The sequence below is a fragment of the Scyliorhinus torazame genome, chromosome 1 (genome assembly GCF_047496885.1).
Source record: "Scyliorhinus torazame isolate Kashiwa2021f chromosome 1, sScyTor2.1, whole genome shotgun sequence".
Taxonomy (NCBI): domain Eukaryota; kingdom Metazoa; phylum Chordata; class Chondrichthyes; order Carcharhiniformes; family Scyliorhinidae; genus Scyliorhinus; species Scyliorhinus torazame.
Window position 1 is genome coordinate 389,092,246 of NC_092707.1, and position 24,704 is coordinate 389,116,949.

The 24,704-nt window shown below is 49.9% G+C and overlaps 1 protein-coding gene across 2 annotated transcripts in view; it reads right to left on the reverse strand.

The window, feature by feature from the left end:
- kif26ba (kinesin family member 26Ba) overlaps nucleotides 1–24,704 on the reverse strand; it is a 272,137-nt gene that overhangs the window by 145,293 nt on the left and 102,140 nt on the right. The window contains exons 1-2 of one of the 2 annotated variants that reach the window (XM_072512936.1): nucleotides 20,878–21,145; nucleotides 4,425–4,611 (exon numbers count right to left, since the gene is read on the reverse strand). In XM_072512936.1, the coding sequence (XP_072369037.1) occupies nucleotides 4,425–4,611; nucleotides 20,878–20,918 (228 nt within the window). In that variant the 5' untranslated portion in view covers nucleotides 20,919–21,145. Of the gene's footprint in view, nucleotides 1–4,424; nucleotides 4,612–20,877; nucleotides 21,146–24,704 lie in introns of those variants that run through there. The other variant, XM_072512933.1, reaches the window with a different exon arrangement.

The following is a 24,704-nucleotide window of genomic DNA, read 5'->3' on the forward strand; positions in this document are numbered from 1 at the left end:
GTAAGCTGCAGTAGGAGAGGGTGTGTGATTCACCCCGCGTCGCCCTCTGTTAGGCCTGACCTGCGAATGCTTGAGGCCGACACTGGTGACAAATGCGTTTGATTATCTCACACTGACATGCCTTCCCTCTGATACGTACAAGCATTTATTCACTCCAGCTCTCTTCCTTAATGTACAGCAAATTTAATTAAACTCGATGCTCACTCAAGGAGTAAGAATAACCCATCTTTCTTTCCGCAGATTTATTTACAAAGTGGCACCAGCACTTATGTCAGATATAAAATTTGGCCAGACTCGACGGGCAGGGAAAGAATATGTCACTACAATCCCATAAACAAGCAGATTAAAAAGGTAGGAAGAGTGTAGAACAGATGTTGGGAGGTGGGAGGGATGACCCGGGGGGGGGGGGGGGGGGGGGGGGGCAACATCTGGTTCACTAATGCTCTTCAGGGAAGGAAATCTGCCGTCCTTACCCGGTCTGGCCTACATGTGACTCCAGACCCACAGCCATGTGGTTGACATTTAAGACTTCCCTCTGAAATAGCAGCGACACCACATCCCGTCAAAGAATTTTAAAAACAAACTGTGATTGAAGAGTTAGAACTCGCCACGGGTAACAAAAGGTGGCAGCCTAGCTCCGCCTCCAATGGGTAAAATCATCCTTTGGCATATCCTCCAGCGAGGAAGGTTCTACAGTCGGCAACTCTGGTTGGTCATTATCCTGTCGGTCCCTCACATGACCCCCTCGACTCCCAAGTGCCCCACCTTCCATCCAGCCTGTCAATCCTTTCCTAATATGTATATTTACACATTTCTGACATCATCCTGAATTGTCCTCTGCACCCTTTCCCCATATCCTTTTTAGAATGACGACCAGAACTACACACAGCACTCTGAAGTGTTGTCTAACAGAGGTCCTTCAGTGGATTTAGCATAATTTCCCTACTTTTCAATTCTATCCATTTAGAAACGTGGCAGCACGGTAGCACAGTGGTTAGCACTGTTGCTTCACAACTCCAGGGTCGCAGGTTCGATTCCCGGCTTGGGTCACTGTCTGTGCGGGAGTCTGCACATCCTCCCCGTGTGTGCGTGGGTTTCCTCCGGGTGCTCCGGTTTCCTCCCACAGTCCAAAGCTCTGCAGGTTAGGTGGATTGGCCTTGCTAAATTGTCCTTCGTGTCCAAAAAGGTTAGGTGGGGTTACTGGGTTATGGGATAGGGTGGAGGTGTGGGCTTAAGTAGGGTGCTCTTTCCAAGGGCCGGTGCAGACTCGATGGGCCAAATGGCCTCCTTCTGCACTGTAAATTCTATGAAAATAAAGGCTAGTGTTCGGTTTGTTTTTTATGGCCTTGCTAACCTTTGCCATGACTTTTAGTGTTTGATGTATTTGTACTCGGAGATCCCTTTGTTCCCGTACCCCATGGAGACTCAGACCTTCCATGTAACGAGTGACCTTCCTATAAAACCATAAGACATAGGTGCAGAATTAGGCCACTCGGCCCATCGAATCTGCTCCGCCATTCAATCATGGCTGATATGGTTCCGATCCCCATTCTCCTGCCTTCTCCCCATAGACCCTGATCCCCTTATTAATCGAGAACCTATTTGTTTCTGTCTTAAAGATACTCAGTGATTTGGCCTCCACAGCCTTCTGCGGCAAAGAGTTCCACAGATTCACCACCCTCTGGCTGAAGAAATTCCTCCTCATCCCTGCTTTAAAGGATTGTCCCTTTAGTCAGATGCTGTGCTCTCGGGTTCTAGTTTTTCCTACAAGGGGAAACATCCTCTCCATGTCCACTCTATCCAGGGCTCGCAGTATCCTGTAAGTTTCAATAAGATCCCCCCTCATGCTTCTAAACTCCAACGAGTACAGACCCAGAGTTCTCAACCGTTTCTCACATGACAAAGTCCTTCATTCCTGGGATCATTCTTGTGAACCTCCTCTGGACCCTCTCCAAGGCCGGCACATCCTTCCTTAGATACGGGGCCAAATCTGCTCACAATACTCCAAATGGGGTCTGACCAGAGCCTTATACAGCCTCAGAAGTACATCCCTGGTCTTGTATTCTAGCCCTCTCAACATGAATACTAACATTGCATTTACCTTCCTAACTGCCGACTGAACCTGCACGTTAACCTTAAGGGAATCCTGAACTCAGACTCCTAAGTCCCTTTGTGCTTCTGATTTCCATAGCCTTTTCCCATTTAGAAAACAGTCTATGCCTCAATTCCTCCTTCCAAAGTGCATAACCTCACACTTTTCCACATTGTATTCCATCTGCCATTTCTTTGCCCACTCTCCTAGCCTGTCCAAAACCTTCTGCAGCCCGCCTGCTTCTTCAATACCACCTGTCCCTCGACGTACCTTTGTATCATCTGCAAACTTAGCAACAATGCCTTCAGTTCCTTCTTCCAAATCATTAATGTATATTGTGAAAAGTTGCGGTCCCAGCACAGTGTGTGCAGAGACAGAGGGAACTGGACTCAGGCAGCAGGGAATACTGGGAGAGTCGTGAGTAAAGGCTTTGCAAATAGATGCACTGAGTATAAAAACACGGAAGTTATGCTGAACTTTTCTGAAGTTCTGTCCCGGCTATAACTCGAGTATTGTGTCCAGTTCTGGCCAGCATACTTCAGAACGTATGCGGGGGTCCTTGAGATGTGCAGGAGATTTACCAGAATGGTTCCACGTATATCTTAGCCACAAGGTCAGGTTGGCGAAGGTGGGGTCGCCTTGGAGCAAAGGAGATTGAGGGGAGATTTTACAAAGGACTCGAAGATTATAACAGGTTTGGATAAGGTAGACAAGGCAAAACTCATTAACTGATATTACAAAGACTTGATGGCGTGCAGGGGATGTGTGGGAAGAATTCTGTTTACATAGCGAGCGGTAAATGGCCTCGAACCCGTTGCCGATGAGGGTGCTGGAAGCGAAGATATGGTGATTGATTTCAAAAGAAATTGGATGGAAACTTGAGGCAAATAAACTTGCAGAGTCACAGGGATAGAGCGGGGGAACGGAACTGACCGGCGTGATCTATAGAGAGCCTGCATAAACCCGATGGGCCGAATGGTCTCCTTCCTTTGCCTTTATGACTCCACATCGCAGCTGGAATTGTTCCCCTGGAGGGGTTAGGTGAGGAGTCTACTGGGCTCAACTGTGATGCTCCTCTAATTGAATAGTCAGCCACCATGTACCACCACGGCCCATAAGCCAGTTGGGACAAGGTGCCCAGCACCAGTGGAACCAAATCAATCAAGGGGGAGGGGTAATAAATCGGGTAAACTTATACAGGAAGAAAAGTGTTATTAGATGGTTTTTCTCTCAACTCGAATCCCTGGTTAGTCCGGCATTATCTAATTTGTTTCTCTCAAATGTAGACACTCCAGTCCCTGAAGGGTCAAGAGCCATAAACAGCGAATAAATAGAAATCAATACAGGGATGATTCAATTAACCAACTTGTTAGTTGGTAAAGGGCTCTTCAGTTTCTCATTGGACAGCTGGCTCATTCCTCCTTGCACAATTCAAATGGTGATCCTTCTGTCAGGTAATGTTTAACTGGAGTGCTTCTGTGGCCCATTGCCAGCTGGTCAGAAATGATCAGACTGTCTGTTGGTTATTCAGCAATTCCACTCCTCCCCCCCCCCCTTCACCCCCTTTCCCCCTCCCACTTCCCCCCTCCCCCTTCCCTCCAATTTTTGTAAAACCCCCTCTGGTTCACTGATGTCCTTTAGGGGTGGGAAATCTGCCGTCCTTACCCGGTCTGGCCTACATGTGACTCCAGACTCACAGCCATGTGGTTGACTCATAACTGCCCTCTGAACCAATTCAGGGGTAATTAGGGCTGGGCAACAAGTGCTGGGCCTTACCAGCTATGCCCACATCCCATCAAATAATATATTTTTTTAATGGATATTTTAACGCAAGTCACGCCATTTCAACCTTTGAGCTGCGCTCCATCTTGAATAGAATTGAATACCATTACTAAATTGCGGGGAGCCTCTCGTCACCGCCACTGGGCCTCGTCAATTCTGGTCGCAGGTAATCCAGGATGTGTCATCACATGACCTCCGGACTCCCAATTGCTCCCACCTCACACTCCTGCCATTAATTGCACGGAATGACTATCTTTCAGCCCTTCCCATGGTTAATCGGGAAGGGACTAGGCTCTTGTTACTCCTGTTGGACAATCCTTGACTGCCAGTCAAACAACCTCTTCCCACATCCCCAATTATTGTAGGGCTGTTAAAAAGTAAAAGGAATACCTCAATTTTTGAAAAAACATTGACGACAACATTTCTCCTGAGGTTGCTTGCAGCAGTTCGCAGGACATTCAGTTTTGATTTCTGGAGACTCAAGGGCAATCCTGGAGTAAACCAGCAAACCTTACGTGTGGCGCTCTCGGCCTGCCACGTTGCCGCTTACCTTTCCCATCCCTGGGTTGTCCTTCACCTTGTTGATGGCCCTGAGCAGGCATGGCGGCGCTGGGGGCGGAGACATTTGCAGAATTCCGCTGAAGTTGGTCGGGAAGGGCGGGCTCTCGGACACATTCGGAGCGGGAGAACGATGGTGTTTCTTCTTCTTGGCGGACAGGTTGAGTTTCTGGGCAGCTCTGGGGAAACAAAACAAAATGAAATAAATGAAAGGAAGGTCGGAGGCATCAGGACGCTGGACCTCCTGGGCCGAAGGAATCGAGGCAAACTGTAACACTCAACGTCACGGGATTCGGAGATTCCATTCTCCCTTCCACAGCGAGAATTCTCACTCAATGGCAGCGTGGAAGCAGAGAATCAATGTTACTGTGATGCAGCTTAGTCCCTTACGAGCTTAACCCTTACGCCAAAGAAACGACCAACAATAGCACAGTGACCTTCACCCCAAGTACGAAGCCACCACCTACATATAGGTGTCCAAATAAACATTAGCCTCAAAGACAAACGCTGAGGTTTATCAACAGCATCAAAAACCCAGTCAGTATCAAAGAGGCTTCCTCACCATTTCTTGGACTTAAGTGAAGATCCCATTGTTGGGCTGGAACTTTCCAGCCGTACATGTCGGTGGGATCTTCCAGCCTCGCCTGCCGGGGAGGTGTGCGTTCAGCGGGAAATCCCGTTGCCATTGGCGGGACCAGAAGATCCATCATGGACCAATGGCGGGCCACTTCCCGCCACCGTGAAACATGGTAAATCCCGCCATTTGTATTCGAGGTTAATTCCGTTATAAAGAGATGCCCGGCTCGTGTTTGGGCCGTACCAAAGGCAGAGTTGAGGATTTTTTTTTTTTTTAATAAACAATTTTAATGAGGTATTTTTGGCACCACAAACAGCAACAGTATAAAAACAATGTACAAAAAAAAAACAATAGACATAGTGCAATCACCGACTCCCATCCCGCCAAGACCCGCCTAATTGACCCCCTAGTCTACGCTACCCTAACCCCCCCTCCCACCACCCCGCTACTGACGATTAATTCTCCGCGAAGGAGTCGATGAATGGTTGCCACCTCCGGGCGAACCCTAATAGTGACCCTCTCAAGGCGAACTTAATCTTCTCTAGGCCGAGAAAGCTCGCCACGTCAGTTAGCCAAGTCTCCGACTTCGGGGGCTTTGAGTCCCTCCAAGATAGCAGTCTCCATCTCCGGGCTACCAGGGAAGCAAAGGCCAGAACATCTGCCTCTTTCTCCTGGATTCCCGGGTCTTCCGACACCCCGGAAATCGCCACCTCTGGACTCATTGCCACCCTTGATTTCAATACTCTGGACATGATATCCGCGAACACCTGACAATATCCCCTAGGTTTTGGTCACGCCCAGAACATGTGGACATGGGTCGCTGGTCCTCCCGCCCATTTTACACACCTGTCCTCCACCCCAAAGAATCTACTCATCCGGGCAACTGACAATTGGGCCCGGTGGACCACCTTGAATTGGAGAGTTGAGGAATTATTTAAGAAACATATGATTCTATGGTGGTTTTCCCCAGCCTTTAGATTAGGGAAGGTTGAACGTGCCCCCACCCAACTCATCTGTCTCCTCATTCATGTTCACGCTCCGGTCATATCTCCGCGGTGAGACGGCAAACCCCTCCATCCTTCGCTTTGCCTGATGACGCAGTGCGGTCTACCCAATGAATCGAGAAGCCTTCAGGTTGTATGGCACAGTCCGGTGAGGTTATGTGAGGTTATCCATTTTGGTAGGAATAACAGCAAAATGGATTATTATTTAAATGATAAAATATTAAAACATGCTGCTGTGCAGAGAGACCTGGGTGTGCTAGTGCACAGGTTGCAAAAAGTTGGTTTACAGGTGCAACAGGTGATTACGAAGGCAAATGGAATTTTGTCCTTCATTGCTAGAGGGATGGAGTTTAAGACTAGGGAGGTTATGCTGCAATTGTATAAGGTGTTAGTGAGGCCACACCTGGCGTATTGTGTTCAGTTTTGGTCTCCTTACTTGAGAAAGGACGTACTGGCACTAGAGGGTATGCAGAGGAGATTCACTAGGTTAACCCCAGAGCTGAAGGGGTTGGATTACGTGGAGAGGTTGAGTAGACTGGGACTGTACTTGTGGAATTTAGAAGGATGAGGGGGGATCTTATAGAAACATATAAAATTATGAAGGGAATAGATAGGATAGATGCGGGCAGGTTGTTTCCACTGGCGGGTGAAAGCAGAACTAGGGGGCATAGCCTCAAAATAAGGGGAAGTAGATTTAGGACTGAGTTTAGGAGGAACTTCTTCACCCAAAGGGTTGTGAATCTATGGAATTCCTTGCCCAGTGAAGCAGAAGAGACTCCTTCATTAAATGTTTTTAAGATAAAGATAGATAGTTTTTTGAAGAATAAAGGGATTAAGGGTTATGGTGTTCAGGCCGGAAAGTGGAGCTGAGTCCACAAAAGATCAGCCATGATCTCATTGAATGGTGGAGCAGGCTCGAGGGGCCAGATGGCCTATTCCTGCTCCTAGTTCTTATGTTCTTATATCGTGGTATTGAGTCGTGCTACACACAATGTCATTGGGAAAAGAGGGCATTTTGTAAATGTCACTGTGTTACTATTATAAATTAATGTAATTACATTTTGGGATTTGATTTTCTCCCGAAAGGGTATTCGTTTTTACCAAATTGGGTTACCATGGCTTGTGCTCTTCCATGTTTTTTTTATAAATTTAGAGTACCCAATTAATTTTTTCCAATTAAGGAGCAATTTAGCGTGCCCAATCACTCGACTTACCTTTCAAAGGGAAGTAAAAGACTGCTGTGTGCTGTGTTTCACAGATACATGGCTCACCCCCGCCTCACCGGACTGTGCCATACAACCTGAAGGCTTCTCAATTCATCGGGCAGACCGCACTGCGTCATCAGGCAAAGCGAACGGTGGAGGGGTTTGCCTCCTCATCAACTCCTCCTGGTGCTTAGATGTGATGACCCTGGTGACCTACTGCTCCCTGGACCTGGAATACCTGACCGTGAAGTGCCGCCCATACTATCTTCCACGTGGGTTCATTTCAGCCATTATCACCGCATCTACATCCCACCCCAGGCAGAAGTGAGGAAGGCACTGGACGAACTGTACACAGTTATAAACAACTACGAAACAGAACACCCGGAGGCCTTGTTCATCGTGGCCGGAGACTTCAACAAGGCCAACCTCAAGAGTGTACTGCCAAAATTACACCAGGACATCTCCTGTCCCACCAGGGGCGACAACACTCTTGACCACTGCTACTCAAACATCAACGGCACCTACCGTTCCATCCCCCGACCGCACTTTGGGAAATCAGACCATAAGACGGTGCTCCTTCTCCCGGCATACAAGCAGAAACTCAAGCGGGAGAATCCAGCTCAGAAGGTCGTGCAGTGCTGGTCCGAGGAAACAGAAGAACCCTACGCAACTGCTTGGAGACAGTGGACTGGTCCATATTTAAGAACTCAGCGACCAATTTAAATGAGTATGCCACCGCCGTCACAGACTTCATCAGCAAATGTGTGGACGACTGCGTGCCAAAGAAAGCAATACGTACGTTCCCCAGCCGAAAACCATGGCTCAATCGCGAGATTGACTCCCTACTGAAGGACAGGTCTGAGGCGTTCAAGTCAGGCTTCCCTGACCTATACAAGAAATCCAGGTACGACCTCCTCAGAGCTATCCGAGATGCCAAGAGAGAATATCAGACCAAGCTAGAGTCACAGACCAGCGTTACAGACTCTCGGCAGTTGTGGTAAGGCCTAAACAACATAACGGGCTACAAAGCGAAGCCGAGCAGTATCTCCAGCAGCAGCGCACCCCTCCCCAATGAACTCAATGGATTCTGTGCTCAGTTCGAGCAAGAAACCAATGCTCCGTTGGCGAGTGCCCCAGCCCATAACACACCCATTCCCACCGTCACAGCTTCCGAAGTCAGATCAGCCTTCCTGAAAGTGAACCCTCGGAAGGCGATAGGTCCGGACGAGATCCCTGGTCGTGCACTAAGAGCCTGCGTGGCCCAACTGGCAGATGTGTTTGCGGACATCTTTAACCTGTCCCTACTCCACTCTTAGGACCCTACCTGCTCCAAGAAGACCACCATCAAAAACAGGCAACGTGCCTCAATGACTACCGTCCAGTTGCCGTGGCTTCAGTCGTAATGAAGTGCTTCGAGAGGTTGGTCATGAAGTGTATCACCTCCATATTCCCAGAACGCCTTGATCCACTGCAATTCGCATACCATTGCAACCGGTCCACAGCAGACGCCATCTCCCTGGCCCTTCACTCATCCCTAGAGCATCTCGACAACAAGAACTCCTACATCAGACTCCTATTTATTGACTACAGCTCCGCCTTCAACACCATAATCCCAGCCAAGCTCATATCAAAGCTCCAAAACCTAGGACTTGGCTCCTTACTCTGCAACTGGTTCCTCGACTTTCTAACCCACAGAGCACAATCAGTAAGAATAAACAACACCTCCTTCACAATAGTCCTCAATACCGGGGCCCCACAAAGCTGCGTACTTAGCCCCCATATTCTACTCCCTGTACACACACGACTGCGTGGCAAAATTTGGTTCCAACGCATTCTGCAAGTTTGATGACGATACGACCATAGTGGGCCAGATCGTGAATAAAGACGAGTCAGAATACAGGAGGGAGATAGAGAACCTTGTGGAGTGGTGTAGCGACAACAATCTCTCCCTCAATGCCAGCAAAACTAAAGAGCTGGTCATTGACTTCAGAAAGCAAAGTACTGTACACACCCCTGTCAGCATCAACGGGGCCGAGGTGGAGATGGTTAGCAGTTTCAAATTCCTAGGGGTGCACAGCACCAAAAATCTGTCCTGGTCCACCCACGTCGACGCTACGACCAAGAAAGCACAACAGCGCCTATACGTCCTCAGGGAACTAAGGAAATTTGGCGTGTCCACACTGACTCTTACCAACTTTTACAGATGCACCATAGAAAGCATCCTATCAGGCTGCAAAACAGCCTGGTATGGCAACTGCTCGGCCCAAGGCCGCAAGAAACGTCAGAGAGTCATGAACACCGCCCAGTCCATCACACGAACCTGCCTCCCATGCATTGGCTCCATCTACACCTCCCGCTGCCTGGGGAAAGCGGGCAGCATAATCAAAGACCCCTCCCACCCGGCTTACTCACTCTTCCAACTTCTTCCATCGGGCAGGAAATACAGAAGTCTGAGAACACGCACGAACAGACTCAAAAACAGCTTCTTCCCCGCTGTTACCAGACTCCTAAACAACCCTCTTATGGACTGACCTCATTAACAATACACCCCTGTATGCTTCACCCGATGCCGGTGTCATCTAGTTACATTGTGTACTTATGTTGCCCTATTATATATTTCCTTTTATTTCCTTTTCTTTTCATGTACTTAATAATGATGTGTTGAGCTGCTCGCAGAAAAATACTTTTCACTGTACCTCGGTACACGTGACAATAAACAAATCCAAATCCAAATCCAATCCACCTACCCTGCACATCTTTGGGTTGTGGGGGCGAAACCCACGCAAACACGGGGAGAATGTGCAAACTCCACACGGTCAGTGACCCAGGGCCGGGACCGAACCTGGGTCCTCGGGGCCGTGCTAACCACTGCGCCACCATGCTGCCCTACTCCTCCATGTTTAAGGATGGCACAAGTAAACCATTTGCTGGCTTTCTCTGCTCCTTTCTGAAAGGGGATTCTCACTCACTGTGGCCGCGGTGACCATTCTGCGCGGGTCAAGCCAGACAATGGCTGTTGCTGTGCTATTTTACAGGGTCGGTTACTTCCACCAATCTCTGCTCGAAGGCACTTTGTCGATACGTCCACTGTGCAGCAGGGAGCAGCTGAGCAGCGATCAGGAAGGGGAACCCTGGTCACCTTAACCCCTTTCCTAGTTCTGGGGCACTGGTATCAAACTCTAGGCCTGCATGCTGCCTTATCAACTAATTGAGCGAAGGGCAAGGATTGTATTTTGGATCCCATCAGATCCTTTGGCCAAAGAGGCCTCGCTGCACCCAACAAAAACTGTTTCATTCCTCCATTCTCTTCCTTTCTTGTAATGAGAGATCACATTTTCTTTCTGTTCAAGAAAACAGTGCAGGAAGGCAGCAAGTTAGATGAACAATTGAGCTTCTTTCCACTAATCTCGAACATCGGAGACACTTCAACCGTTGAGACTCCAATAAATAGATTTCTCTGTGGGATTGCTATTGAACACCAGGATATCAATCCTGGAATCAATACAGATTCCATTGTTCAACTCTGAATGATTCGATTCCTTGCCTGGCATCATTGTCCATTGAGTATTTGATTGTCTCTTTCAGTGCCCATTGACAGTATCCCTCACTCCCATCCATAACCCGCTCCTTTTCAAAGGGTCTATTTGATTTGTCGCTAACTGCTTCAGGTGATCTGCTCCACATTGCTGCACGATCGCAGCAGATTGGTTGGGAGGCTCTGTAGGTGCTGGTGGGACGGAGAATCCCGCCCAAGGGCTTTAAAAATCTTATCGTCTAGCACTGGTAAATGAAGGTTCAATTTGATTTGATATATTATTGTCACATGTATAAGTGTAAAGTGAAAAGTGTTGTTTCTTGCATGCTGTACAGACAACGCATACCATACATAGGGAAGGAAGGAGAGACTACAGAATGTAATGCTACAGTCATAACTAGGGTGTAGAGAAAAGATCAACTTGATACAAGGTAGGTCCATTCAAAAGTCTGATAGCAACAGGGAAGAACCTGTTCTTGAGACGGTTGGTACGTGACCTCCAAACCTTTGTATCTCTTTCCCGACGGAAGAAGGTGGAAGAGAGTATGTCCGGGGTACGTGGGGTCCTTAATTATGCTGGTTGCCTTTCCGAGGCAGCGGGAATCATAGGCAGAGGGTGGGATTCTCCAACCCCCCGCCGGGTCGGAGAATCCCCGGAGGGCGGCGCGAATCCCACCCGACCACTCCGACGCCGGCTGCCGTATTTTCGGGCGCCGGTTTTCGGGCGGGGGCGGGGATTACGCCGGTCGGGGGCCGTTGGCAGCAGCCCCCCTGACAATTCTCCGGGCCCCGATGCTGAGCGGCCGTGGCTTTCTGGCCAGTGCCGCCGATGTGGATTGGACATGGTCCCACATGGCGGGATGTGGCTGGTAGGCCGGCTGGCGCGGTCCTCGGGGAGGGAGAGGGGGGGGATCCGGCCCTGTGGGGGGCCCCCACGGTAGCCTGGCCCGCGATCGTGGCCCACCGATCTGCGGGCGGGCCTGTGCCGTGGGGGCACTCCTTCCTTCCGCGCCGGCCCCTATAGGGCTCCGCCATGGACGGCGCAGAGAAGACACCCCCCTGCGCATGCGCCAGAATACGCCAACCGGTCTGCGCATGCGCGGAACCACGTCGGCGGTTCTGCACATGAGCTAACTCACGCAGTCCCTTCGCTGCCGGCTGGCGCAGTGCCAGCCCCTCCAGCGCCAGCCTAGCGCCCGGAAGTGCGGAGAATTCCGCAACTTCCGGTTGGCCCGACGCTGGAGTGGTTCGCGCCGTTCTTGGCGTCGGGCCAATTCGCCGATTGCGGTGAATTCCGCCCAGAGTCAATGGATGGGGGGCTGGTTTGCGTGATGGGCTGGGTTACATTCACGACCTTTTGTAGTTTCCTGTGGTCTTGGGCAGAGCAGGCTCCATACCAAGCTGTGATACAACCAGAAAGAATGCTTTCAATGGTGCATCTGTAAAAGTTGGTGAGAGGCGTAGCTGACATGTCAAATTTTGTTAGTCTTCTGAGAAAGTAGAGTCGTTGGTGGGCTTTCTCCTCGTCTAATTTAACAGGTGTCAATCTGTTTGCTTCAATATCCATTCATCTCTAATCTGTCCCGAAATTAAAAATGTTAGAGGTGAACAAACTTTATTTTAGGCACCTTAACCCCACCATCAAAACAACAGAGAACGATACAGGTGCGGTCCAGGCCCATGCACGTGTGTCCCACAATGTAGGCCGGAAAAGGTCAGACATTCCAAACAGCAGTGACGAAAACTAGCGTGAACGTTCAGATTTTTGAAAGGTTACTGATTTGTCACTCTCTTTCAAACTCAGCCAAAACGGAATTCTATCTGGAATATGGAGCTAGTCTCAGTAATGGTGACCGTGACAAATATCACTGATTGTTGTAAAATCTCATTTGGTTCACTTAGGGAAGGAAATCTGCCGTCCTTACCCAGTCTGGCCTACATGTGACTCCAGACCCGCAGCAATGTGGCTGACTCTTGCCTGCCCTCTAAAATGGCCCACAAGTCACTCAGTTCAACAGCAATTAGGGATGGGCGACAAATGCTGGCCCAGCCAGCGACGCTCACATCCTATGAAGGAACAAAAGGGTTAGCTTTGACAAAGAGTCATCCAGACTCGACAGGTTAGCTCCCTTCTCTCGCCACGGATGCTGCCAGACCTGCTGAGACTGTCCGGTATTTTCTGTTTCAGATTCCAGCATCCGCAGTAATTTGCTTTTATGAAGAAATAAAAAGTCGGCTGACGATGCAGGCCCGAAACCAGCAGCTCATGAGTTCAAATCCCACAGCGGCTCCTCCCTCGCATCCCTGGTTAATTCAAAAGGACGAGCGACTGACAGGGTGCGAGGAGATAGCACAGGATCCACTCCGCTCTGGGCTGCACTTCCTATTTTCTGTATGCTGAGAGCCATTTACATATAGCACATAAACAGGCCATTCGGCCCGGTTGGGCTCTGCCGGCTTTTATGCTCTGTTTGCGCCTCCCGTCTTACTTGATCTAACTCTGTAATCATACTCCTCTATTCCCTTCTCCCTCATGGACTCCAAGCTTTCCTTCGAATGCATCTGAACTATTCGCCTCAGTCACCCCCTGTGGCACCCACATTTCCATCACTCTTTGGCTAATACAAACAAACAAAGAACAAAGAAATGTACAGCACAGGAACAGGCCCTTCGGCCCTCCAAGCCCGTGCCGACCATACTGCCCGACTAAACTACAATCTTCTACACTTCCTGGGTCCGTATCCTTCTATTCCCATCCTATTCATATATTTGTCAAGATGCCCCTTAAATGTCCCTATCGTCCCTGCCTCCACTACCTCCTCCGGTAGTGAGTTCCAGGCACCCACTACCCTCTGCGTAAAAAACTTGCCTCGTACATCTACTCTAAACTTTGCCCCTCTCACCTTAAACCTATGCCCCCTAGTAATTGACCCCTCTACCCTGGGGAAAAGCCTCTGACTATCCACTCTGTCTATGCCCCTCATAATTTTGTATACCTCTATCAGGTCGCCCCTCAACCTCCTTCGTTCCAGTGAGAACAAACCGAGTTTATTCAATCGCTCCTCATAGCTTATGCCCTCCATACCAGGCAACATTCTGGTAAATCTCTTCTGCACCCTCTCTAAAGCCTCCACATCCTTCTGGTAGTGTGGCGACCAGAATTGAACACTATACTCCAAGTGTGGCCTAACTAAGGTTCTATACAGCTGCAACATGACTTGCCAATTCTTATACTCAATGCCCCGGCCAATGAAGGCAAGCATGCCGTATGCCTTCTTGACTACCTTCTCCACCTGTGTAGCCCCTTTCAGTGATCTGTGGACCTGTACTCCTAGATCTCTTTGACTTTCAATACTCCTGAGGGTTCTACCATTCACTGTATATTCCCTACCTGCATTAGCCCTTCCAAAATGTATTACCTCACATTTGTAATGGAGTTTATTCTGAATTCCCGGTTGGATTACTTGGTGACCATCTTATATCGATGCCAGTAGTTATGCACTGCCCCACAGGAAGAAACATTGCACGGAATTCTCCAGCCGTATCCGCCCGGCGACCGGAGTATCCCGCCCGAGGTCAGTGGAGTTCTCCATTGTACGCGGCTCGCCCGTGATGTTCTTGCGACAGGCAGGGCGAGAGAACCCAGCCCATTCTCTCTGTATCCACCCCATCAAAACCTTTCCTAATTTTAAACGCCTCTGTTTGCAGCTTCGGTGGTGTCTGTTTTCTTAGCTCTGAGCCCACACCCAGGCTTAACCAACCAAGCACAGTGAGCATTGATCAATGACCAGACCCACATAATCAAACGCAGAACAATCGAACCATTGAACACTACAGCGGCCTCCACCACCTAGAAGGACAAAGGCAGCAGAGATGCAGTGATCAATGCTCACTGTGCTTGATTGAGTAAGCCTGGACGTGGGCTCAGAGCAAATAAATCAGACACCGCAGAAGCTGCGAAAAACTTGGAAGCATTTTGTGGTCACAGAGGTTTTATAAACTGTAAATAAACCTTATTCAGAAATTCAAGTCGCCTCTGCATTGCTCTCAGAAACATAAAATATACGATCATCACAGATTTGCAAGGTCCTGTTAAAGCAGCCTTGGCAAATGGATCCAGTACATCTTGTAGATGGTCCGCATCACAGATGGGGCCGAAATCTTCCTGATGTTCACGCCAGCGGAATCATCCGGTTCCCTGGCAGCATAGGGTGTGAACAATAAGAAAACCTATTGACAATGGTGGGACTACTGGAAGATCCCATTGCCAACCAGTGGTAAGCCCCCTCCGCAAAACACACCACGGGGGAAGGGGGGGGGGGCTGGAAAATCCCGCCACCCCATGTGAGAAACGGTGGAGAATCATGCGACACAAACCCTATAACCACCTGCTCAGTGACGGAACAAGGCTAGGAGCATCAACAGTATCTCCCACACACTAACTGCGAGTGTCAAGGCCCAGATTTACAAAACAGAAGCCTTGTCACCCATAGCTCTCTGGAAACCATCAGTCCCGATAAAAGGGGTCATTCACCTCAGAGAACACGGGTCACCCAAATCCACTTGACCCAAACACGAAAAGGCCCAGCTACACGCCAAAGGGTGCTCTTGGCCTCATGAAAAATGACCAGGACATTTGTGGATTAGCGGGTTACAATTAAATGGCTTCCCTGAAACAGATGCGCACCATTTAAAGGTCAGTCGAGCAAACCAGCTCCGCAAACAGTAAATAAAATCAATCGTTATCATTAGACTAATATGGAAAGGGGGGGGGGGGGATGACTAAATGTGGTTGCAAGTAACATTAATGTAATCAGACATCAAGATGTATCTCAATTACTGGCATTGTTGCTAGGCGACCTGGTTGGTGAAGCACTAAACAGGCCATCTGTATTTTACCTCACCTCATGAAGGACTTGAGGCTAGGCCGTGAGGTCGTGTCAAAGATTAAGCTGTCTGAAATGAATATCACAACAGAAGATGTGCTTTTACTAAAAGATAGTCGGGAACTATTAAAATTCTCCAGACGTCAACCTTATACAGGGAAAGTGCGATTTTAAAAAAGGCCTATTTGGAAAAAAAAATGAAGAGAACTCAAATGGAACTAGGACGATGAGTAGGAGGAGGGTGCAGTAGTGGTGGATGGGTGGGTATCAGGGGGGGGGGTGCAGTCAGGCGTCAAGAAGGAAATGCGGGTGGTCTCCTGGCGACTGTCCTCGCTGTGTAATAACCATTCCTCTGGGCTCTGCTGAAGAAACGCAGTTTAATCTTTGATGAAAGAAACCAGTTTCCAGCGAGATTCGAGAGGCCGCAGTGACCAGAACACTTTGCGTTTGACACAAGCAGGCGGCCGCAGCTCCCCGGGCTTTGATGATCTTTCTTCTCCTCTTCTGGGAATTCCATCATGAAGCGAAAGTTAATCCAGCAACCCAGAGAGGACCGCTTGGTAACGGCAGCAACCGGCCCCCCCGCCCCCAAACAAAGTTTAACAATGACGACTTGCATTTGTTTCGTGACTTTTAACGCCCCGAGCTGCCTCACAGGAGGGTTATCAAGCTGACACCGAGCTACGCAGGAAGATAGTAGGGCAAATCATCCCAAGCTTGGTCGAAGAAGTAGGCTTTAAACAGTGCTCTCATGGAGAAGAGTGAGGTGGAGAGATAGGGCAGCACGGTGGCACAGTGGTTAGCACAATTGCTTCCCAGCTCCAGGGTTCCAGGTTCGATTCCCGGCTTGGGTCACTGTCTGTGAGGAGTCTGCACGTTCTGCCCGTGTGTGCGTGGGGTTCCTCCGGGTGCTCCGGTTTCCTCCCACAGTCCAAAGATGTGCAGGTTAGGTGGATTGGCCATGATAAATTGCCCCTTAGTGTCCAAAATTGCCCTTAGTGTTGGGTGGGGTTACTGGGTTATGGGGATAGGGTGGGGGTGTGGGCTTGGGTAGGGTGCTCTTTCCAAGAGCCGGTGCAGACTCGATGGGCCGAATGGCCTCCTTCTGTACTGTAAATTCTATGATTCTATGATTTCGAGAGGGCCTTCAAGTTCTTAAGACGTAAATTACAGCAGGCACAGGCACCAGTGACCAGGGCTAAGATTATGAGTGATTGGTCAATTTATATATCAAATGGAAGGAATGCCTCTGTGAAAGAACCTGACAGAGGAAGGTTAAACGTTCCTCTCTGCTTATGTTACCACTGGTATTTTCAGCAGAGAGAGCAGCTCACAACTGCCAAGCCTGCCTCTTGCTCGATCTCCGGAGGTGGAAGAAAGCCAGGTCGGCAAGCCAAGAATTGCTTCCTCTCATGGCTGCCTGATACTGTGCTATGTTCATGCGCAGAGACACGGTGACTTATTCCAATCACTGGAGATGAGTTCGGGGGGGGCAATAATTACCCAACACTCCGTTGGAAAATGGCACAATGCGTTAAAGATCCGCATTTCCTCAGCTCCAGGCCCAGGTTCACATTTCTTCGCCTTTACCAAAGATTACTGACAGAATTACAGAATTAGACAGCTCAAAAGGAGGTTGTCCAGCTCATCACTCCTATGTTCGCTCTTTGAAAGAACTATTCAATTAGTCCAACTCAACCTGCTCTTTCCCCATGCTCCTGTAAATCTTTTTCCTTTCTGACTATTCATCGATTTGAAGTTGTGATTGAATCTGCGGTGTTTCCCAGAATTCGCTGCATAAAACCGCTTAATCTTCCACCTCCCGCTATCATTTTTGCCCATTGCCTTAAGTCTGTGCTGTCCGGTTCCCGACCCATCCTGTACAAATAGTCTCTGCCTCTTTCTTCCATCTGTTGGGTGGACTCTGTGGTTGTAGGAGACGCCAACATGCTGGGCTACTTGGGTCCTAAGGATGGCCCCATGAATTGTCGGATAATGTGTCTGCACCACCGAGCAGAGGGCCCCAGGCCCCAGCCACAAGGACAGTGGGAAATGGCGGGAGGAGAGTGGGGAGGAGCGGGATTGAACCATTCCCAGGTTGCCACTAAAGAACCTCCCCACACTGCGTCCCATCAATGAGCAGGACAAGCACTGGCGTGGTGCAGGTCACCTACACTCCATGCCGTGTATCGAACAGAGCGTGGCTGGGCGAAGGAAGAACAGCATCAATGTTTGTTAAGTCTAAGGAAATTAAAAAGTTGGGGAGGGAGGGATGTGCACTGCGGGCAAAGAAGGTGCGAGGTTGTGTCGTGGGGGCTTGTGGTGAACCAACTTGCCTCAGACAGAGCAGCGGCCGCCACCGGTCTTTCCAATGAAACCAAAGGGCTGTCTGGCACCCTCAGGTGGGTGAGGAAGATCCCACACCTGCACCCCAAAGAAAAGCAAATGAGTTCTCCTCAGGGTGGCAGGTGTTAATTAGCCTTCGACCATTGTCTCATTGTTGTCCGTGAGGTCTGGCTGCGCGTAAACTGTCTGAAATGAAATGAAAATCGCTTATTGTCACAAGTAGACTTCAAATGAAGTTACTGTGAAAAGCCCCGAGTCACCACATTCCGGCACCTGTTCGGGGAGGCCGGTACGGGAATTGAACCCACGCTGCTGGCCTTCGTTTGCTTTACAAGCCACCTATTTACCCCACTGTGCTAAACTTGTCTGCTGTGTTTCCTACACTACAATGGTGAGTAGTTTTCCAAAGCTTTTCATTGGCTGTGAAGCGCTTTGGGAAATCCAGAGGTTGTGAATGGTTCTACACTAATGCAAATAGGTAGGTAAGTGCTCCCTCCTTTCTTCCCTCACAACTTACCCGTGTGGTATATGTTCAGTGTAAGGGGAAGCGGCGGCTTAGTGGCATTGTCACTGGGTTCGTAATCCAGAAACCCAGGGTAATGTTGTGGGGACCCGAGGGTTCGAATCCCACAGCGGCAGATGGTGAAATTTGAATTCAATAAAAATCTAGAATGAAGAGTCTAAAGATGACCATGAAACCATTGTCGTAACAACCCGTCTGGTTCACTAACGCTCTTTAGGAAATCTGTTGCCATGCATACCTGGCCTACATGTGACTCCAGAGTATGGCTGACTTCAAGGGCAATTCGGGATAGGCAACAAATGCTGGTCCAGCAATGACACCCAATACCCCTTGAATAAAAAACTCAGGGTCCTGATTGGAAACCTTCATGAGTCTGAGGAAATCCACAGCCATTTTTTACACATTTACATTATATCACAGAAAGGAAAATAACTAGTCACTTTACTACGCATCGTCCCTCCCCACCCTTCCCTCTCTCTCCCCCTCCTCCCTCCCCCTCCCCTACCCTCTCTACACTATCCCCTTCCCTCTTTCCACTCCACTCTTCAAACCGCTCCTTCACCTCCGGCCCCCTCCATCTCTCCTCCCATTCCCTTCCTTACCCCCTCGCAACCCCTCCATCCACCCACCCCTTGTCTGCACTCTGCCCCATCAATTTTCTACCCCTGCCCATCTACCTCAATCCCTCCCTATCTCCCACCTCTCCCCCTCCCCAAACCCCACCCTTTCATCCGTCCCATCTCTGATCTCGTTAACCTTCCCCATCAGCCACCTCCTTCCCATCTCCCACCCCTACCCCCCTCCATCCACCTTCACCATCTCCCACCCCTAGCCCTCCCCATCCACCCTCACCATCTCCCACCCCTACCCCTCCCCATCCACCCCATTCCCCCTCACCATCTCCCACCCTACCCCTTCCTCATCCACCCTCACCATCTCCCATTCCGACCCCCTCCCCATTCTCCACTCCTTCCCCCTCACCATCTCAGACCTCCTTCCACCTCCCATCCCCCACTCTTTCCCCCTCCCATCTCCCCCCTCCCACCCTGCTTAAATCTCTCCATCACCCACTCCTTCCCCCTCCCCATACCCCTCCCTCTCCGTCTCCCATAAACACTCCCCCTCCCCCGCCCATATGTGATTTGAATGGAAGCCAGGACATCACATTCTACTGATCCAACGAGCTAACACAGTACTCCATTGATTGCAGACTTACCAGTGTGTTTTCTGAAAAGCCATTAATGACTCTCTAATGACAGTCCGTTGTGATCAATTAATGAGGTGATTATTCCCAACCCAACCAGACTCAGCTCAGATGCATCTTCATTTTAATCGATTATTTATTTTGGAGCCATTCTCCCTGTGGCGAATAATACCTGAACTCGTAGCATTCACTAAACAGGTCCCTCCCGATCACCTCTGACCCGCAGCATTTCAGGACAACCGACGACAGCTCGAACCTCACCATTGAGAGATTGAAGAAATCCGCCGCTGACTCTGCCATTGAGGCTCAATTGTTCTCCAGGAAAATTGCACACCTGTCTACAGGGTTTTAAACAGCGTCTCGCCAATCCTAACAGCACATGTGAGGGGGAGGTAAACTCTGTACAACCTGCCCCACGCAGAATTCCTCCACTTTGCAGAGCATGTGACAGAGAGAGAGAAAGAGAGAGAGAGAGAATGAGAGAGAGATGGGAGAGAGAGAGAGAGAGTGAGAGATGGGAGAGAGAGAGGATTCTTTAAAGTTCAGAGACTTGTGGGCAGCACAGTGGCGCAGTGGTTAGCACTGCTGCCTCACGGCGCCGAGGACCCGGGTTCGAATCCCGGCCCTGGGTCACTGTCCGTGTGGAGTTTGCGCATTCTCCCCGTGTCTGCGTGGGTCTCACCCCCACAACCCAAAGATGTGCAGGCTAGGTGGATTGGCCACGCTAAATTGCCCCTTAATTGGAAAAAACTGAATTTAGAAAAAAAAGTTCAGAGGCTTAGTGGGGACAATACAGGCTTAATTATCCATGTTTTTGATAATTTCACTGATAAACGTGTACAGCTCACAATTAATAGCTGCGTAGAAATTATGACAGATTACACTCTGTGTCAAAGAAATGCTTTATCGCTCAGTATTAACCAGCTGGCAAGATTCAGCTTCAAGTGTCGGGCAGGCTGACACAGCTGCCTCGCCTTCCCCTCCTTCCCGCCCTTGTGGGACAGCACAACAGGAATCTCAGGAACCAGGAGGGTGCCCCACACTGCAATGATCCAGCAGTTCCGTCCTTTCAACAACAGCAGCTCCGCTCTTTCAACATCTTTCAGCCCCAGCCCAGTTAGCGCACAGTTAACAAGCGCACAATCAAATGAAGGCATTTACTCACATCGCAGACCAGTCCATCGCTTGCATTGCGAACCGACACATAGGAGACCAGGATAACCACCTCAATTCAAGTCCACTCTCCTCCGTGTGTGTGAGTTTTTACACTCACGTCACTTGTACTTTCCATCACTGGGCTTTTTTTAAAATCCCACAGACTCCAAGGCGAGGGAAGGAAATCCTTTTTTGACTATTAAGTTAGAAATCCATAACGCTGTCTGGAAATTAGTTCTTGTTTTCTTTCTCTGCCCTATCTTTCAGTTGTCCAGTTCCACATGATGCAGCCAGATATCCCCACGCGACTCTCCTTAGGCACCAGCACCTGTTTTTGGGCAGACCCCACCTGCAGCAGGCTTGTTGCTGTGACAGGAGCAGCTCTGTAACCTTGTCGATCCAGAAGATAGCAGCTCCCTCTCTCTCTCTCTCTCTCTCCCCCCCCCCCCCCCCCCCCAACTACAGGGACTGCCGCAGCTCCTCTCCTGGCTGCCTGCAAATCTTGGTAACAGCCCCATTAAAACTGTTCAAAGCGAGCTCAGACTATCATGGCTCTGTCAACTCTCCTCCTGCCTCGCCCCCCTCACCCCCCCCCCCCCCCCCCCCCAACCACCATACCCAGTAAGTGACTCTCCCAGCTTGTCATCTCAAATCAATGCCTTCCCTTCTTCACCCCGAGGAGTAAATGAAGACTCACTTCCATTTCTCCCGCCCTCTTCCTCATCTCTGGGAGTCCCCGGCAGAAGTTTCTTCCAGAACAAGAGTCGGAGTCGTAGGACGGCTCGGTAGCACAGTGGTTATCACTGTGGCTTCACAGCGCCAGGGTCGCAGGTTCGGTTCCCGGCTTGGGTCACTGTCTGTGCGGAGTCTGCACGTTCTCCCTGTGTCTGTGTGGGTTTCCTCTAGGTGCTCCGGTTTCCTCCGGGTGCTCCGGTTTCCTCCCACAAATCCCGAAAGACGTGCTGTCAGGTAATTTGGACATTCTGAATTCTCCCTCTGTGTACCCGAACAGGCGCCGGAATGTGGCGACTCAGGGATTTCCACAGTAACATTATTGCAGTGCTAATGTAAGCCTACTTGTGACAATAAAGATTATTTTTTTTAAAGCACTTCAGCTGACAGCCACATTGGAGAGGGGGGGGGGGGGGGGGTTGTGCTCTTGCGAGCTAGAGGATGTTCCTCCTCATTCCAGCTCCCACCCAGCCACACTCATGAAGAATTCATGAGTCCTTGCCTGTCTATTCACCAAAGCCACACAGGCAGAGACATGTCTCAGCAATCTCAGTCCATTTTACACTCCTTTTTTTGTGGGGGGAGCTTAACTCTGTTCAAGTGATGGGCTTTGAATGGGTTAAAAAGTGGGCCATTTGTCCTTCCGTTGTCGCAAATCACTCCACTTTCGCTAATCCAGAGCCAGGCAGGCACACCACTTAATTACCAGAGTCAATGACTGCATTTAATTGCCACAGTTAATTGCTGCTGTTTTGTTTTATTTGACAGCGGTAATTTTCTGAGCTTGCTGTTTTAAGTGATTCATGTCCCGAACGGAATCAGCTGTCAATTAAAACTCAAATGCAAATTGGGCAAAGTTGATTTTTTTTTTGTCTCACTTTTTTTTTCCCCCTCCAAGTTGCCGGCCATGTATTTAGCCCAAATTATCACCAAAGCAGATTTCCTACACCCCCCCCCCCCCCCCCCAGCTCTGTTTTCTTTTCGAAAGCCGCACGTTGTGGTCACAGCGAAGTTATGCCTGGTCTCTGTTACAAAATAAGGGATCACCCATTTAAGGCAGAGATGAGGAGAATTTCTTTCGCTCAGAGGATCAGGAGTCTCTGGAACTTTCTTCCACAAAAGGCAGTGGAAGTGGAGCCTGAAGACAATCCCATCAGCGCCACGATCATATTGAATGGCAGGCTCGAGAGGCCGACTACTGCTTCTAACTTGTATGTTCGTCTGTACCCACTCAGCCATCAAAGGGCTAAAACAAAAAGGTGGTAATTCCTTCCCATTTCGAGGTAAAGGGCGTGGCTTCCCGGCGTCGGCGAGCCCGACTTGGTGTCGTGACAAGAGGCCTCTTGCAAGATTCACAACACTCAAAATGTTTTGTGAGGTTCAACTGAACCTCGCGAGACGTCGCCACCCAGATCTCGCCCTCACTTTGCAAGATCCAGATCAGCATATTTAAATAAGCCATTGGCTCATTTAAATTTGCATTCGCCGGATTCCCTGGGCTCCCCAGCAGGGCTGCGTGGATCTCACCCAAAGAGCTGATGGGAAACATCCCGCCAAAATGACACTTAGGACGCTATTCAATTAAATGGGAATAAAACACTACCCACATTAAATAAGTGCCCTCAGCGGGGAATGTGCGGCCAAGAACACACATAGCCCCGCTTGCTACACTGAGGAGCTCCGCTCCCCGGAATTACTCAGTGTAGCAAGTAATCTGGCCGCCATGTTTGGCCCGATTTTTGCTCCGAGGCCCCCGTGCAACCCCCCCCCCCCCCCCCCCACTCCCGTTCTTTCTGATCCTTATTTGTGGAGGCCAGTATCAAACAGCACTCACTCAAGGTCTCCAAGGCAAAGGGGATGAATCCCAAAGTCTCAGCTACCTCGGGAATCTGGACATTACAGTGAGACTAGCTGTCTCGCTCTAATATGCAGATTTGCCAAAAAGTGATCCCGCCCATGAAGGGTGGGATTTGCATCACAACGTCTCGCAAGATCACCTTGGATCTCACAAGGCGATGCGAGCGGGGTAGGTCTCGGAGGTGGGGTCTCCCGGCTTGTATTGGCTACGCTGCGCCACAGCGAGCTGCCTTTTGGTCGTAGCGTGGCCGTTGGAAATCCTTTGGTCGAATCGAGCCCAAAGCCTTGCATTTCTATAGCGCCTTTGCCAGGTGGGTTCCTCTCTCACAGCCTGAAAATTCTGCCGAAATTTGGCATGTTCCCTTCGGGTCCCACGTCAACTGCGTCTCATTACATTGCGCCTCTTCTTTTGACTGTTTGCTCTGTGTCCTATAACGGGCCCTGATTTGTCAAGATAGCCTGTGGGAGACTGATCCTGGGAGTCACCAAACATCACCCCCACCCCTTTATTTTGTGTCATGCGAGTTGGTCACCCTGCTCCAAGCCCCCCCCCCCCCCCCACCCCGCCCCCCCCTTGCAAGCCATTTTAGCTCACTTGTGCTCACACAAGCTAACTGGATTGGGAGGCAGTGTGCTGGAACATATACAGTCGTCAAAGTTAACGCCTGCTGATCTTACAAGAAACGCTACCCCCCACACCCCCCTCCCTTCCTCACCCCCTCTCCCCCATGTACCTTGGCTGTCAGACATACGTAGACCTCTCAATCAGTTCCCCACCTCCATTTCTGAGGCAATCCCACCGATCTCCTGAGAGATGACAGCATTGCTGAAACAGAACCAATGTGAGTGAGTGAGTCAGAGCGAGGTGAGGAAAGTGGCTTCAAATTGACATCAAATCCCAGAGCCTTTTGGTCAAGCCCTTTCCTCCACTTATCTAGGTTTGCAACTTTAATTCTTTCCTATTTTGTAGATAAAAGCTGGCATTTTCCCCATGCCCCGCTCATCAAACACCCCCCCCCCGACCCCGCCCAATGCGGTTTGCCATTGGCTGCCAACAGGATCTTCCGGCCCTGCCGAGGTCAATGGCCTTCTGCATTGCTCGTCAGCCGGCGAACCTGCCTTCGGCGGGGCCGGAAAATCCAGGAGACCTGAATTTATATAGCACCTTCCCAACCACGAAACACCCCAAAGAGCTTTATCGCCAATGAAAGAGTTTCAAAGAGCCGTCACTGTTGCAGCATGGGGATC